At 44.2% G+C, this 14,661-nt stretch overlaps 1 protein-coding gene across 3 annotated transcripts in view; it reads left to right on the top strand.

The window, feature by feature from the left end:
* DRC11 (dynein regulatory complex subunit 11) overlaps positions 1 to 14,661 on the top strand; it is a 96,647-nt gene that overhangs the window by 64,892 nt on the left and 17,094 nt on the right. For all 3 annotated transcript variants that reach the window (XM_079310694.1, XM_079310695.1, XM_079310693.1), the window contains 4 exons: positions 5,629 to 5,693; positions 8,180 to 8,262; positions 10,594 to 10,701; positions 13,095 to 13,294. In XM_079310694.1, the coding sequence (XP_079166820.1) occupies positions 5,629 to 5,693; positions 8,180 to 8,262; positions 10,594 to 10,701; positions 13,095 to 13,294 (456 nt within the window). The remainder of the gene's footprint in view (positions 1 to 5,628; positions 5,694 to 8,179; positions 8,263 to 10,593; positions 10,702 to 13,094; positions 13,295 to 14,661) is intronic.

Raw genomic sequence — 14,661 nt, 5'->3', positions numbered from 1 at the left:
TCATGTTCACATCTAGTTTTACAGCATTATCATACAAAGAATTCCACAGCTTGTGGTTCTCTAAAATTCCTTACCAAAGCATTTAAATTAGAGATCATGTCAGTGCAGAATAACTCAAAGCTTACACCCCACCACTCAATCAGCAGATCTACTTAAAACCCTCAGGGCAAATAGCCAAACCTAATCTTGTGCTGTATTTCATTTCTGTAATACCTTTTAGCATGCAGATACTTGCTGTTGCTCTACTTCTACTCAAATTATCTTTAAAAATGCTCTTTCACCTGACAAATGTCCAGGGAAATTCTAATAAGAAAAGTCTGGGGCAGCTCTGAAAGCTGATCCCAACTGGATTCCTAAATCTGCTTCAAAAATAGGGGGGGGGGGGAGTCTTAAGATATACAGACAAAATATTACAACAATCTGCCCCAAGTTTTCATGGGCAGACACATTTAGATCAGCTGGTCAGTGCCCTGCTGCAAAATGTCACACTGGAATTACAGAGCTTCATGTTAGAGGCTGGGTTGGGCTGGTTTTTTTCCTTCAATGTAGTGTTGGAATTAGCTTAGGATGGAGGGAGAGTATTTAACTTCTATTTTCCAAAGTTGTGCCAGTTGCCTGAGAGAATGAGGTGGGAAAAGAAGTACAAATTAGATAATACAAATTTTTTAAAGATTTCATCTTCAAAAACCCCACCCAAGCCAAAACACGTTTTCTTGAGGAATGGGGAACAAAAGGAAAGATGCAGAGTTAGTCAAAACACATCTTCCCTGTGCAAAGCCATTTAAAATGTCCATTCAGCATTGGCAAAGGCTTTTTCCAATTAGTATTTGCATAAATATCTCAGTCATAAACCAAACCAGTGCATACCTGTGCACACAGACTGCAGATCTGCTTTAGGATAACCTGGTCTAGATAATAAGAATAACATGAGCTGGAAAGTTTTGGAAATAGCTCATTAATTTATTGTTCAGAAAAAAAAAAATAAATCTGGTTTTGCAAGCCACATCCAAGGCGCCCCTCAGCTATGCAGCATGAAATAACAGGTGGTTGTTTCAGGTTCTCATTGTAGCCAGGATCATGTCTGGAGTACAATGTGAAACATCCCCCTGCCAAAAAAAAAAAAGGGAATATTCTGCATTCTCAAGAGAATTCAACATTCTTCAGAGGAATCAGACCTTTTCCTGCACTCTGGCAGTGGGCAAGGGGCAATGACGGGGTAATTTCTTTAGGAGAACTTTCACAGGTGGGATTTTGTGTCTAGGCACCATCATCCCAAATTCCTGATGCCACATTTGGCCATTTCCTCTGTTTGAGGGAGGGATTTCTTCTGCTCTCTTTATCAGGTATAGTCCCTACCAGAGGCAGATGTTCTGTGCCTTTCCAAGCCTTAAGATGAGCAATTCACAACTCAGAAAATTTCTGTCAAATCCATATTAAGTACAAGAAATCTGCCTGACCCACAGGAACCAATCTTGAGTTTTAAAGTCCCTTTGTGGGGAATACAGCAAGGACATTTTGGAACTAAAGGGAAATTTCTCCCCTCCAGTCAGTGTTCCAGACATCTCAGGTCTTAGATTTAAGAAAAACATTATATAACAGCTCCATGCCTACCCAGAGCAACTCCTTTATTTCCATAAGTACTTTATCACTGATTCCCAAACCTTCAAATACCACTTACTGCTAAAAGCTGATACTTTAACCTTACCAAGAGCTGCTCTTAAAACTCCTGAAGATAAGAACCCCATTTGCCAGCTTTGTGGAAGAACAAACTTGGGTGAAAAAATTGTTCTTCTCATGACGAGTGGGTCTCCAGAGCAGTAGACTGATCTGGAAATAGCAAAACTAATTAGATTGCACCTAATACTCACAAAACCACACTTCTATCACTGGAGTGACAGATCCTGTGCCTCTTTCCAAGCTGGAAGCAGACTGTCCTACCTTTATGACCAGCTCTGACAGGGGTTAGAGCAGTATCCTCTTTAAGAGACACACTGCTGGACTCTGATTCTTCCTGGTCCAGTGACTGTCACTAGAAAGGGGATGAAGATACAACAGAATAGAGGAATGTGGGTCAGTTCTGCTGTAAGCTGCATTTTCCTTCACTTTGCACAGTCCCCTGCCCAGCCAGGCATCACCAAGATGGGACTGGGAGCACTGGGAAAGGACAGGCTGAGGAAAGGCTGGAGTGAGATGTCCTCTGAGTGAGGAGCATGGCAGTCACTGACCTGGAAGTTACATTTAAGAGCTTATCAGAGGGCTTTCTCCCAAGCCCATTGTGCTGCTTTTCCTGCTCTACTCCCCCAAGGATTTATTTCTGATCCCCACTGCAGGTAAAGCAATGCATTGGAAATGAACACACCCACACATACACAAAGGCATGGCCAGAATTCAGGAGAAAAAAAAACAACCAAAAAAAGAGACACAAAAAACCCAGGAAAGGGGGACATGAGAACCTAAGTATGGAAAAATTGCTTCAAAACAGCTTTGGAGATGCCTTTTTGGTGAAACTGGGCAGAAACAAAGCAAACCACAAATGCCTGTGACAGAAATATTGACAAGAGCAAAGCCAAAGAGGAGGAGGCCAGAAGAGAAGCTGGGTGAGAACTGAGGAAAGGCTGGGTTGGAGGGCTGTGATTCCCAAGCCCTGCTGGATTTGCTGTGACTGTTGCACACAGAACTCTCAGCCAGCTGTGGGATCTGTAACCTCTTTGGATGCTGTGCCTAAATCCAGCAGGGATTGCAGATCAGAGTCCCTCATTCAGCAAGTTCATTAATCAGTGGGAATGTCTTTGTATAAACATTTTTCAGTGCAAGTGTCAGAAGCTGCTTGTTGTACCACTGCCAGAAAAGACTTCTCAACCCAGGCCCAGTGCAAATCTGCACTTGCTCCCATCTTAAGCATCTCACAGAATCCAAGGAATCCACTAAAAATCTGCATCAGCTGCTGCTGGTTTCCCTTACACCACAGGAGCACTCTCCTCTTGTTACTTTACCACAAGGGAACCTACAAGAAACAGGGAGAGGGACTTGTTACAGCAGCACATAGGGACAAGGAGGAAGAGCTTCAAACTGAGAGTAGGTTTGATGGGATATTAGGAAAAAATTCCTCTCTGGGAGGGTGGGCAGGTCCTGGCACAGAGTGCCCAGAGCAGCTGTGTCTGCCCCTGGATCCCTGGCAGTGCCCAAGGCCAGGCTGGATGGGGTTTGGAACAGCCTGGGACAGTGGAAGCTGTCCCTGCCCATGGCATGGATGGAACTGGGTAATCTTCCAAACCATCCATTCCATGATTCCATGAGCCATGGTGGCCATAGCTGCAGCCAGGGCTTGGCAGATCACAGCCAAAGTTTCAACACATCCTCCAGTTTCAACAAATTCCCTCAGAGAGACATTTGGACACCCTCTCCCTGCTGGTGCCATCCCAGCAGCAGGCAGAGCTCTGGGGTTTGGTCTGAAATCATGTTCTTGTCTGCTCCAACTCCTGAGCAGCCCAAAGCACTCTGAGCAAGAGAAGTGGGCACAGGGGACAGCCAGCTCTGTGTCCCTGCCAGCTGCCACCTGAGCAGCTCACTCTGTGGGACTTCCAAAGCAGGAAATCACCCAGCCAAAGGATGGCCACACAGAAGCTCAAGTGACATTCCAGAGAGAGAAGCAAAGAGATTTCCATTCTAAATGACAAGCGTGTTCACATTCATTAAACATTATCATTTTCTAAATAAAAGCCATTCCCAGTAAGACATTTTGGAGGCAAGCCATTGTCTACAATTCATATTTGCCCTTATCACATCTCAGCCTGTGCCAAATTCCCCACAAATGCTGTTGTTAATTAGGAAAACACATTTTTCCTCGGCACAGTTCATTTTTGTTTTGCTCTGGAGTTCCTTTATTGGTGAAGCTGCCTTGAGGACAATACCAGTTGGCCAATAAATTTAACATATGCTTAGTGTCTTTACATAGGTTGAAACGAGCTTTTCTTCCCAGTCAGACCTGAATATATGTAATTTCTGGCTTGTTGGAAGAGAGGTTAAAAAGACAAAACAGGAGGAACAGCAAAAATAAACCAGTGACAGTCTCAATATTTCCACAATTGTTAAAACAGCATGGCATGTGCTTTCTTCTTCCCATTCCTTTTCTTCAAAACAAAATCCCCTCTGGCACATTGGGATGAATATTTGCTGCCAAACTTATTTCTGTAAAGAAACCCAAGGTATAGCTCTCCAAATACAGAGTTGTTTGCTTTATCATAACCCAAAACATAAAAACATCTCCTTTTCCCAGTTAGCTGATCCATATAGTGCTGGGTTTAGGCTGCATTTCCATCTGGATTATCTTTGTGCCATCATAAACAGTAACAGGTGATTGAACCACAGGTTACTTCCATTGTGTCTATGCTTGAAAACCTGAAATTGGTGTATTCCTGAAGGCTGCTGATGTATTCTGTGAAAAAGCCCAGCATTTTCCAGCTAATTGGATAGGATTTTTTTAACTCAACAGCGCTGCCTCCAGAGCTCTGCAGAAGTATTCACTATTATAAAAGAAGCAAAGTAAATGACTGTATTCCCAGGAAAGTGAACATAAACGTTTGGAAAGAATAAGCTGTCTTGTTCAACTAAGCATTTAAGCACGTGCTTAAATTTAAGCTGTTGGAGAAATCCCCTGGTGCACCAAGGTTTCTGTGTAAACAGTTCCACTGGAGCAATCCTGAAGTGCTTTGCAGGACTGGAGTTCAGACACCAGTGGTGGGCACTAACCTGGATTAATGATGCCCTCTCCACACTACTAATTATCCCTGACCATATTTATGGCTCCTGAGCTGTAATTAATGGAGGGGCTTGACAAGCCTAAGTCACATCTTCCTTATTTATGTTTGCCATGAGTTTTTTTTTTTTTTAATGTGTAAAGAAATGAGTCAAAATCTTTCTGTGGTGAAATGGTGGTGAAAATATGAAATGAAAAGGTTGTGTTTTTCTGCCCTCTTCAGCTTCTTCCCTGAGGCATTAGGAAAGAGAAGGATGTCCAGTGGTTAGGAGGGTAGTCAGAGTCTCAGGAGCTTTTTCCCTCAGGGAATCTGCTTATATATTTTACTTCAATATATATGTATTTTTTTTTAAAAGGCAGTCTCTGGAACAGCTACTTGGACCCCACACCCTTTTCCTTCCTGCTTCCTTCTTGAGCAAGGGCCATATCCCCCCTCACCCACAGAACTGGGTTCCAGAAGAAATCATGGAATAAGAATCACACAATTGGAAAAGGTCTCTGAGAGATCATCAAGTCCAACCCTTAACCTGCACTGCCAGGGCCAGCATTAACCATGTTCCCAAGTGCCACTTCCATACAGCTTTTAAATCCCTCCAGGGTTGGAGATTCCAGCACTGCCCTGGGCAGCTGTGCCAATAAAAAATTGTCTAACATCCAACCAAAAGGAAGGAGAGAAGCTTCTTGGAGCAAAATGACCCTGGGATGCTTTCCTATGTAGCAGTGGGAGTGTTTAAGGATGTGATTTTTTTTCCCTTTGGGCTGCATTCAGACACTGAAACATTGGCTGTTCTGGCCCTCATTTGCTTCAGTACATTCAAAAATATTTATCTGTGCTGAAGTCACTAATTGCTGCTTGCTTGTGTGATCCTCAGGGAAGCAGGAGGGCACCGGGGAAGAAAAAGATATCTGAGCTGGAGAGAGATCTGACTCCTGACAGGTAAGGAGAACCTCTCTGCATTAGGTCTCCAATATTCACCTTGGTTTTCCTCATGTTCACCAACAAACACAAATTAAAATCCCCATTCTGCTAGCACACACCAGGACCAGTCCCATCACCTCCAGGCAGGTTAATTCCAGTTTGCAGAGCTCAGCACATGTGCCATTTCAACAGGATGTTGTGCCTCTTTCCCCCCTCTCTGCAGGTGCAGAAGCACCTGGCAGGTTTGTTGACTGTCAGATTTTCCATCCCAGCTGGAGCCTGATAAGGGAAGCTGCAGACAGCCCCTGCACTCCATAAATCCCCCTTCATGGCTGGGCTGTAGTGTACATGTCATAAATCAGTCATGGATCACTAAGAGTCCTGGCAGACCTGACCATTTCTCCTGGACGCTTGCTCTTTGAAGTGCCCTTCTTTTATTTGGAGGATCTGAGAGGATTTCTTCTCCTGCCCTGCCATTTTCAATGACAGTGATGTGTTCCCTGATAATCCAGCCATTTTTCACCTGTGTACACAACAGAGACGTCACCACAGGGACCAGCTGATCCAGGAGCAGGGCTGGAGAGCAGCACAATGACAATCCCAGCCAGTGACATTCACCCCACAAACCCATGTGTGCAAGAACAGCAAGACCTGGACCAAATCATTTGGGTGCTAGCACCACACAATCAGCCAATGATCTCTTTACCTGCTTTAAAACATATTTTTAAAAAAAACCTCCAAGCAAATATTTAAAATCCATGTCTCATGGATTATAACAGAGCAGACATCTCCTACAGAACAGATCCAAAGTCTACTAAGGATGCATATATTCCCTGCTTTTAAAACTGCTCTTGCACATACCTGCTTCTTTATATATAAACTTACCATGCAGCCAGCTGAAAACATGAGCTTTTTAGTAGCTGGCTTTTTATCTGGCATTTTGGCTCCTTGCTTTGCTCTTCCCTGCTGAGCATTTCAGAAATAACCCAGAGAGAGGATGAATAAGATTCAAAATCTCCATTTTGGCCCTGTGAAGGGAGCACAGGGGGCTTCAGTCAACAAAGACTGGCCACATCACACTCCCTTGGAGGAGCCTCAGGACATGCATCATTTAACTGGCACAGTAAAAATAATAAACCAGGAAAAGTAGAAGTTCTGCTCCCACCAGAGCTGCCAGGTTAGTCCCATTCCACCTTCTGCCTGTTTTATGATGCATTCCCAACATAAAACCACTGAGGATGAAAGCAAGAGTCAGAGCAGCAAAATCAACCTTGTTGAAGGTGCATTAAATTTTGGATTTGCTTATTGCTACTCCTACATTAATTGTGCCACTAAGACTGCATAAACATAAAACTCCTCAGCTGAAATGGAAAAAAGGCTGCAGACCTCAAATTATACCTGTAGGTTTATTAGCCAGCTGAAAGGCACTATTAAATATATTTATTGCAGCCAGACCAGGACATCCCAATTAAGATAGGTGAGAAAGACAGAATAATTGAGGAGACAAAATGTGAAATGTGTGCAAAAACACTGAGATATCTTAAAAGATTAAAGTCAATACTGTTTATGCTGTCAATACACTAAGAATTTCTGACAGGTTTATTCAGTTTACATCATCCTGGAAGCAGTGTTGCTCTATAAAACCAAGTGCCAAAAGTGCTATTAAAATTAATACTTAGGATTCCAAAAGAGTGTAGAGAAGATCCACATCAATAGAAAACACACAGATTTAAGTGTTTTCACTCCTTCATTTTTGGGATCTACTTCCAGCCACTAATGGGGGTAGGGAGAAACTTCCATTGGGAAAGTTTTGCCCATTTCATGGAATCCCAGAGTGGTTTGGGTTGGGAGGGACCCTAAAGCTCATCCCATTCCACCCCCTGCCATGAACAGGGATACCTTCCATTGTCCCAGCTTGCTCCAAACCCTGTCCAGCCTGGCCTTGGACATTTCCAGGGATGGGGCAAAACTTGCACTGAATGTTTTTGCCCCAGTCCTCCTGTGGCCAGCCTGATCACAACACTGCAGGGGGTGGGTCTGAGTGAGGCATTCCTGGTGTGTTCCCAGAGAGATGAGGCTGTCTGTTGCCAACACAATGAATTCCAAGAAGAATTAATGAATTAGTACTAATTGGAGAGCTGAGTGAATAGGTACAGTAGTGTTAGGATTGCCATTATTGTGTAATTTAAAAATAATTTCCCAGTAATTGATATTAATGAATGAGTCCATTACACAAGTCATAACTGATCTGGCATCACCTGGAAATGGGTAAATGGAGTCAGCAGGAGAGGGGCACCCAGCACGTGAGGGAGGGACAGAGATTGCTCACTACAGCACAGGGAGCTGTGCTCATTGATTTCTCATCATGGCACTAATCACTGCTACCTCCCAGCCACAAAGGGCATTTGTAAAGCTGGGCAAACACAAGGAACTCTCAGGCTGCCTCAGTTCTGAGAGGACTGAGCTTTTCCTGACCCTTTCTGAGTGATGTCTCTTGCCTGTAGGACCATTGATTCCCTGTTCCAGGAACTTGCAGAGGAAGGATTGCTCATCCAAGTCAAGAATGTGAATCTATCTGACTACATTGGTAAGTACTCCTTTTACAGCAAAGGGGGTGTTTGACCAAACCTCCAGCCATTCCACCTTCACTGACCCCTGTTTCCAGACTTCAAGACTCACTGCACTTTGAATATCTAAAGCCAGGTATGCAAATCAGGCCTGTTTCTGCAGGCTGCTCAGGACCTTTCACTTCTGCTACTGAACCCAGGAGCTGTTTGCAGAGCTGGTGTTTAACTCCAGGCAGCAGCACCTGGAAGCCTTGAATGGTTGTGGATGTTCCAACCACTCTGAGGTTGAACCAGAATATCCTTTAAGGAGCCCTTGGCAGGCAGTGGCAAGACTGCAAGTCTAACAGAGCAGGAGTTATAATTCATGCAGAATATTGGCCAGAGAATAACAAAAATTGTACCTCCAGCTTTTGTTCATTGAGCAGAGAAGACTCAACCCCTTCTCTGCACCCTGACTGCCCACAAACTCTGAGCAGTGCTTTGAGGCATATCTGGCCCTTCATTTGAGTAAGATTGTGTCTCTGCCTGGTTCTGCATTTCAAACTCCTCTTGTCTGGTTTCTGTTACCTGCAACTGCAGCCAGACCTGCTTATGTGTGCTGTACAGAAAAAAAAAAGGAGGTAAAAAACCCCCAAACCCCACATTTTGAGATTTTAGAGGGTCTAACACCACGTCCACAAACATTTGGTGACACACAGTGAAATCACAGGATCATAAGAGCAAAAAAAAACCCCCAAGTACAGATAGCTTCAAAGGCACTGGTTTGAATTTGCAGCTATCCAGAAGCAGCTGTGCTACAAGGCTAAGGCACAAAAGACAAATTCTCTTCTATCACCCCCAAATGCCATGTTTACATCAGCTCCTGGAAGCATCAGTTCAGTCTGCAGAGCCTCTTCCCATTCCTCTGAAGAGTTAACAAGTGTCCCATCCATTTCATGCTCATTGAGCACCATGAAGTAAAGGAATATTTTCATTTTCCCTTTGTTCTCCCAACCTATCAAGGTCACTTTTGTCCAACGAGCATTCCCCACCACAAATGCTTTTAAATCAGCACATCTCCAACAATTTTTTGAAATCCAGAAAAACTCTCTTGAAAGGTCCAAGGACACAATCAAAGCCTGCATCTTCTCAGCCTTCCAGGGCTGCAGCCTGAGGAAGGTCACTTCCAGTTCCTGGGGAAAGGACAAAGAGTGGAACTGTGCTACACAGCCAGTGAAGGCACCGAAATGTCCCCCCTCTATGACAAACTGACATCACTGAACTAATTTTCTTGGTGACCTTATCTAAATTAGTCAGAGAATATCCACTGTGATTTATGTGCAGTTGCAATTAAACCCTTTGATGCCTTCTAATTAAATCTGTGAAGATTAATTCCTATCCCATTCTTTTGATTTCTCCTTAAATAAAAGATAAAACCTGAAATTAATTTTATTCTTCAATGGGGAGGGGGCAGTTGCACCAGGGCTTGTCTGCCTTTTTGCCCCTAGATTATACCCCCACTTTTGCTCCTAACAACTGCTAATTTACCTCTGCTCCAGAGGCCTCTTGCCCTCTGCCTTTTTATCTCCAGTAAAACATAATATATTGTTATTTTTCAATAATAATCACCATAATGACATATAATTTATGCTCAAAATAATCACTGACTGCATCACAACTGGTTTTCCTGCTTGTGGCCCATCCTCCTGTATCTTTGTTCTCCAGCATTTCTTGGATATGGACTTTGACAGGGCAAGCAATGTGATTATAGCTGTGTAACCAGAGCCAAGGCAAGATTAAATTGTTTCAGTTCACATCAGGGATTTTTTCGTTTTCTTGGGTTGTTTTTTTGAAGAAAAGGGGGGAGGAAAAAGAGGTGAACTGCAAAGCAGAGAGCCCCAGTAAATGAGGTGACACACTTCCAACACGTCTAACACAGCAAGGAGCTGAGATGGGACCCAGCCAGGGAAAAGCTTGTTAAAATAGCTTTTCCCCCTGTTTGAAATCCCTCTGAGAGCACATGGTTCACTGGGATTCTAGCCCCGCAAAATCCCAAATCCAGGAATCCTTTGCCAGCAGCGTGATTTATGGCACTGCTAATGATTCTTCTCCACAAAGTTTCTTTAAAAGGTTACTCAAAACCCTCTGCTTTCTGCTGAACAACTTCCCCAGCCTGCTCAGCTTCAATTTTCCTTTGCAGTTCACCTTTCTCAGGGCCACATTCCACCAGAATCTTGCCCAGCTTTAGTCCCTGAGCCTGGGTTTGCTGAGTGTGTGTTACACCCCTGTTCTGTGGCTGCTCCTCAATCCCTGAATTGTGCTTTTTACAGCAACAGTGTCACATTTACTGAGCTCCTGCTTCCTTCTCACAGGGTACTACGACTGTCTGAGTAACACCCTTCGTGAGAAAGGTGCCCAGCCCGTGCCCTCCATCCCAGAAGTCAGACAGCTGGTGTCACTCTATGGAATACTGCCCTTGGGTAAGAGCAAAACTTCTTTTTTTACCTTGGAGTCTTGCTTCCTGCCAGAAACATGCATTTGACTGGCTTTGACAGGGCTTGATTAGTTGTAATCTGCAGCATTTTGCAGTCTAATTGTTTTCCAATGAAGCCTTCAGAGTGAAGGCTGGATCATTTCAGCAGTGCAGAAAGGCAGGGATGCCTCCCCAACCCATCTCTGTTTGCATGGCAACAGTTTGGGAATGGCAGCACATAAAGGGAAACCACTTGGGAAAGATAATAGCTAAAACAAGCTCCAGTGATCAAAATTAATCAAGTTAAGGGAAGGGCTAAGGTTGCAATTTACCTTTTACAAGCTGGCTAATGTTACTCAGTGCTGCACAAGGCAATCGTTGAAGGAATTAGTCTGGATACATTTTGTACATCGTAGAGAACACTTGTAAATGCCCTTGCAGTTTTAATGCCAGGCTTAGCCAATATCTAGCAAGGCTTTGCTGGGTCAGGTTGTTTGCTTTTAATGTAAAATCTGTCCCCTATTTCATTTGAGAATGGCATTATGCCAAGCTCCAGTGATTGCAAGAAGTGCCTGTCTTTGGGGGCCTTTACTCAAAACCTCATTTGTGTCCTTTTCCACTCCTTGGATTTTCCAGCCTCGATGCTTCACTTGCATCCTTTTCCCTTCCTGAGTGGATCCCAGGAGATTTGAACTAGGCATGTCCACCCCCAGGCTGTGTCAGTGTCTGCTCATCCCCTTTAGAGGGCAAAATGGCCAACAGAGCAAAGCTGACAGAACCTCTGCTCTTCCCTCTTTCCAAAGGCAGTGCTCAGGTTATTCTCTCTTCAGCCTGGATGGGGCTCTTCCCACCTGGAACATCCTCAGCTGGCTGGGGTAAGCCCTCAGGAGCTGCCTGAAGGTCTGACTGCAATCAGCTGAGAGAGCTCAGCACTCATCCCTGTCTGCACCATGTATTTCACATATCCCCAGACTCCTCCAAAGCTCTGTTTTGACACCATCTAATCTAGGAAAATCAAGCCCAGAGACACCCCTTAATCAAGAGAACCCATAAATTTTCCACCATTTATACAATTGGCAAAAATTCTAGAGAGAGGAGACCCTGGACTAGTTAGACAAACAAAAGGTATTTCCAAGAGCAGTTTGAAAAATGCCTTTGAGTAACAAAAGATATTACATGAGCTAAAAAAAAAAGGTACAGGAATGGTTTCACCTGTGGGGTGATATGTTATGGATGACATTTCACTTAATTGGTCTCCAAACTAGTTCATCATGAGATAATTGTGTATCACAGAAGTGAAAGTTTTTCTCAAAATAGCCGCCTGATGGCAAGGAAAGCCCCAGCTTTAATGGCATTAAGAAAATTATAAGCAGCTGAAAGGAGAAAGAATAGTAGGAGCTATACTTCATCTTTAACACAGAGGAGTCTGCTGCTCCCCTCCTAATAAATCTTTGTGCAATAGTAATGGATTGCTGTGGAATGACCAAATATTAATAAAGCCTGGGTGGCTGACAACTTCCTACACCCTGCACCGTGCTGGAATAATAGCATTTGTCTCTGTGCTCATTTATTTGGGATGTTAAACCATTAGGACACAGATAACCACCCTGATTGGATTTGTTTTAAATAGCAGCCATCCCCATTAACCCAGAGGGCTTCTCCAGGCTGAGGCAAAGGCTCCCTCTGCAGTTTTGGGGCCAGCTTCACTCCCCCAGTCTGAGAGACCTCCAGATGTAGTGGATGCTCACACAGGTGTTCAAACATGTGAGCACCACCACTATTGACACAGCACATCTTTAGGCATCCAGGCAAAGTGAGCATGGACTCCCATGGGCATGGATAAAACATTTGACATTTCCTGCTACTTCCACCTCTGGATGTTCACCTGTTCCCAGTTCATGTGAGAACTGCAGGGAAGACAAGTTCCATCCCCGTCAGCCACCTAAATCTATCTGTGCTTGTGTTTTCCCAATGTGAGGCTTTCCCAGGTGATGGATCATATTTGTCAGAGCCCAGGATGAATGTACCTGGAGCAGCCATGGAGACAGAGTAGGGAAATGCTGAGCAGTCACTGCTGCAGGCACAGCAAGGGAAGCACAGCAGCCCTGGCACTCACATTTGCTCTAGTCTCAGAATCATTCTTTTAGCTCACATCTGTTTGAAACTGAATTATGCCCATCAGAAGGAACAAATAAGGGTGGATGGGTCTGAGATGTTAAATCTGCTGGGCTATCAGTTCTGGTTATACAGAATTGAACTCAAGAGCACTCGTGCCACAGTAAGGAAACAATTAATTCACATTATCAATTATTTATGGTGAATAAAAAAGGAGGAATCATTCCATTACCTTTATGGCAGATTTAAATGAAAGCAATAATAGTGCCTTATGACTTTTTACAGGTTCCCAGACTGTCCATGAGAATGCTCCTTTGGTGAAATCCCTGTTGCTGGCAGGACCTGCTGGTGTTGGAAAGAAAATGTTGGTCCATGCCATCTGCACAGAAGCAGGAGCCAACCTCTTCAAACTCACTTCTTCCAGCATTGCTGGGAAGTATCCAGGCAGGGATGCCCTGATGATGATGCTTCACATGATTCTCAAGGTGCGGTGTCTTGGGGAATTCTCCACAAAGGTGGTCCAGGTTTTTTGTGAGATAAACAGGGAATTGTAGTTTCTCCATAATAAGGAGCATACACACACCTTGGGCAAAGCTGCTCAGCCCAATTTGGAATTCCTTCCCTGCCTTCAAGTGTTCAGAGCATCAGGAGAAATTTCTCCATGGAAAGAGCTGCCCAGGGAGCAGTGGGTCCCATCCCTGGGGGCATCCATGGAACAGCTGGATGTGGCACTCAGTGCTCTGGGCTGGTTGAAAGGTGATAAGTCAAAGGTTGGACTTAATCTTAGAGGTCTTTTCCAACCCAAATGATTCTGTCAGCCTGTGAAACCACTTGTTGACAGCCAGTGTGTGCAGCTCTGCAGAGGATTTAATGCCCCTGGAGAAATCACTGGGAGCAGCCATATTTTTCACATTAAGATTTATGGGAGCTTTGTGTTACCTTGAATATGAAAAGCAGCGCAGATAAAGAAAATTCTGTTCTCTGTTTATGTGCACATCAGCCAGGAATGCTTGCCATGCAGCATTTAATCAAATGCTAGGCTGGGGGTGGTCAGAAATTTCCTCTCTGGGACTGTTGCTGGACAAGAGCTCTCTCCCCTATATTGCTCTCTATCTACCTATCAGCAAGCTCTTCAAAAAGAAGGAATCCTGGTTCAGGATTACAGGAACAGAAATGTATGAGAAGTCTGAAAATGAAAGCAGGCATATGAACTGTGAAGAACATAGCACAAACCCCCCTCAAAAAAAAAAAAAAAATACACTATCCTGGCAAGGTTCTAAAAGATTCTAAGTCCTCAGGATTTCTGCTCTGGAAGGGAGCTGGTAAACATTTCCAGGCAAAAAAAACCACCATAGGAAAAAACCAAATGTAATATTTTTCCAGTGCCAGTGGTTTACTAAAATTGACTTTGCTGGGGATTTGTCAGCTGTATTTTATGGAATCCAGTCTCAGAGCAGGTTTTGTGACAGGTGCCTCCACTCCCAGAAAAGTCACATTTCAGAGTCAGGAGCAAAGCAATCCCTGAGGAGCCTGGTGCCAAGGGAAGGGTGGCAGTACTGTGATCACAAACAGCTTTGATGCTGTGTCACTGACACTGGGACTGGCACTCCCTGACACCATTTAGAGCCATTATGCTGAGCTAACACTCCCTCTTCTCTGCACATTTCACCTTTCTCCACTTCATTTCTCTGCCCTCATCAGTGGCAGAGCTCAGGTCTGGCTGCAGCGCACACACACTGTCCTTGCCCTCAGAGTTCCTGCTAGAGCACAAGGGAAATGAGGGAAGGCTTTTTACTCCTGGATGAGGTTCCAGCTGAAGAAAGCAAGGGTTTTTTGGTGTACTTGCATATAA

The sequence above is a fragment of the Erithacus rubecula genome (genome assembly GCF_903797595.1).
Source record: "Erithacus rubecula genome assembly, chromosome: 8".
In the NCBI taxonomy this organism is placed as follows: domain Eukaryota; kingdom Metazoa; phylum Chordata; class Aves; order Passeriformes; family Muscicapidae; genus Erithacus; species Erithacus rubecula.
Note: the sequence above shows the minus strand (reverse complement) of the source record. Positions and strands in the feature narration are given on the sequence as shown.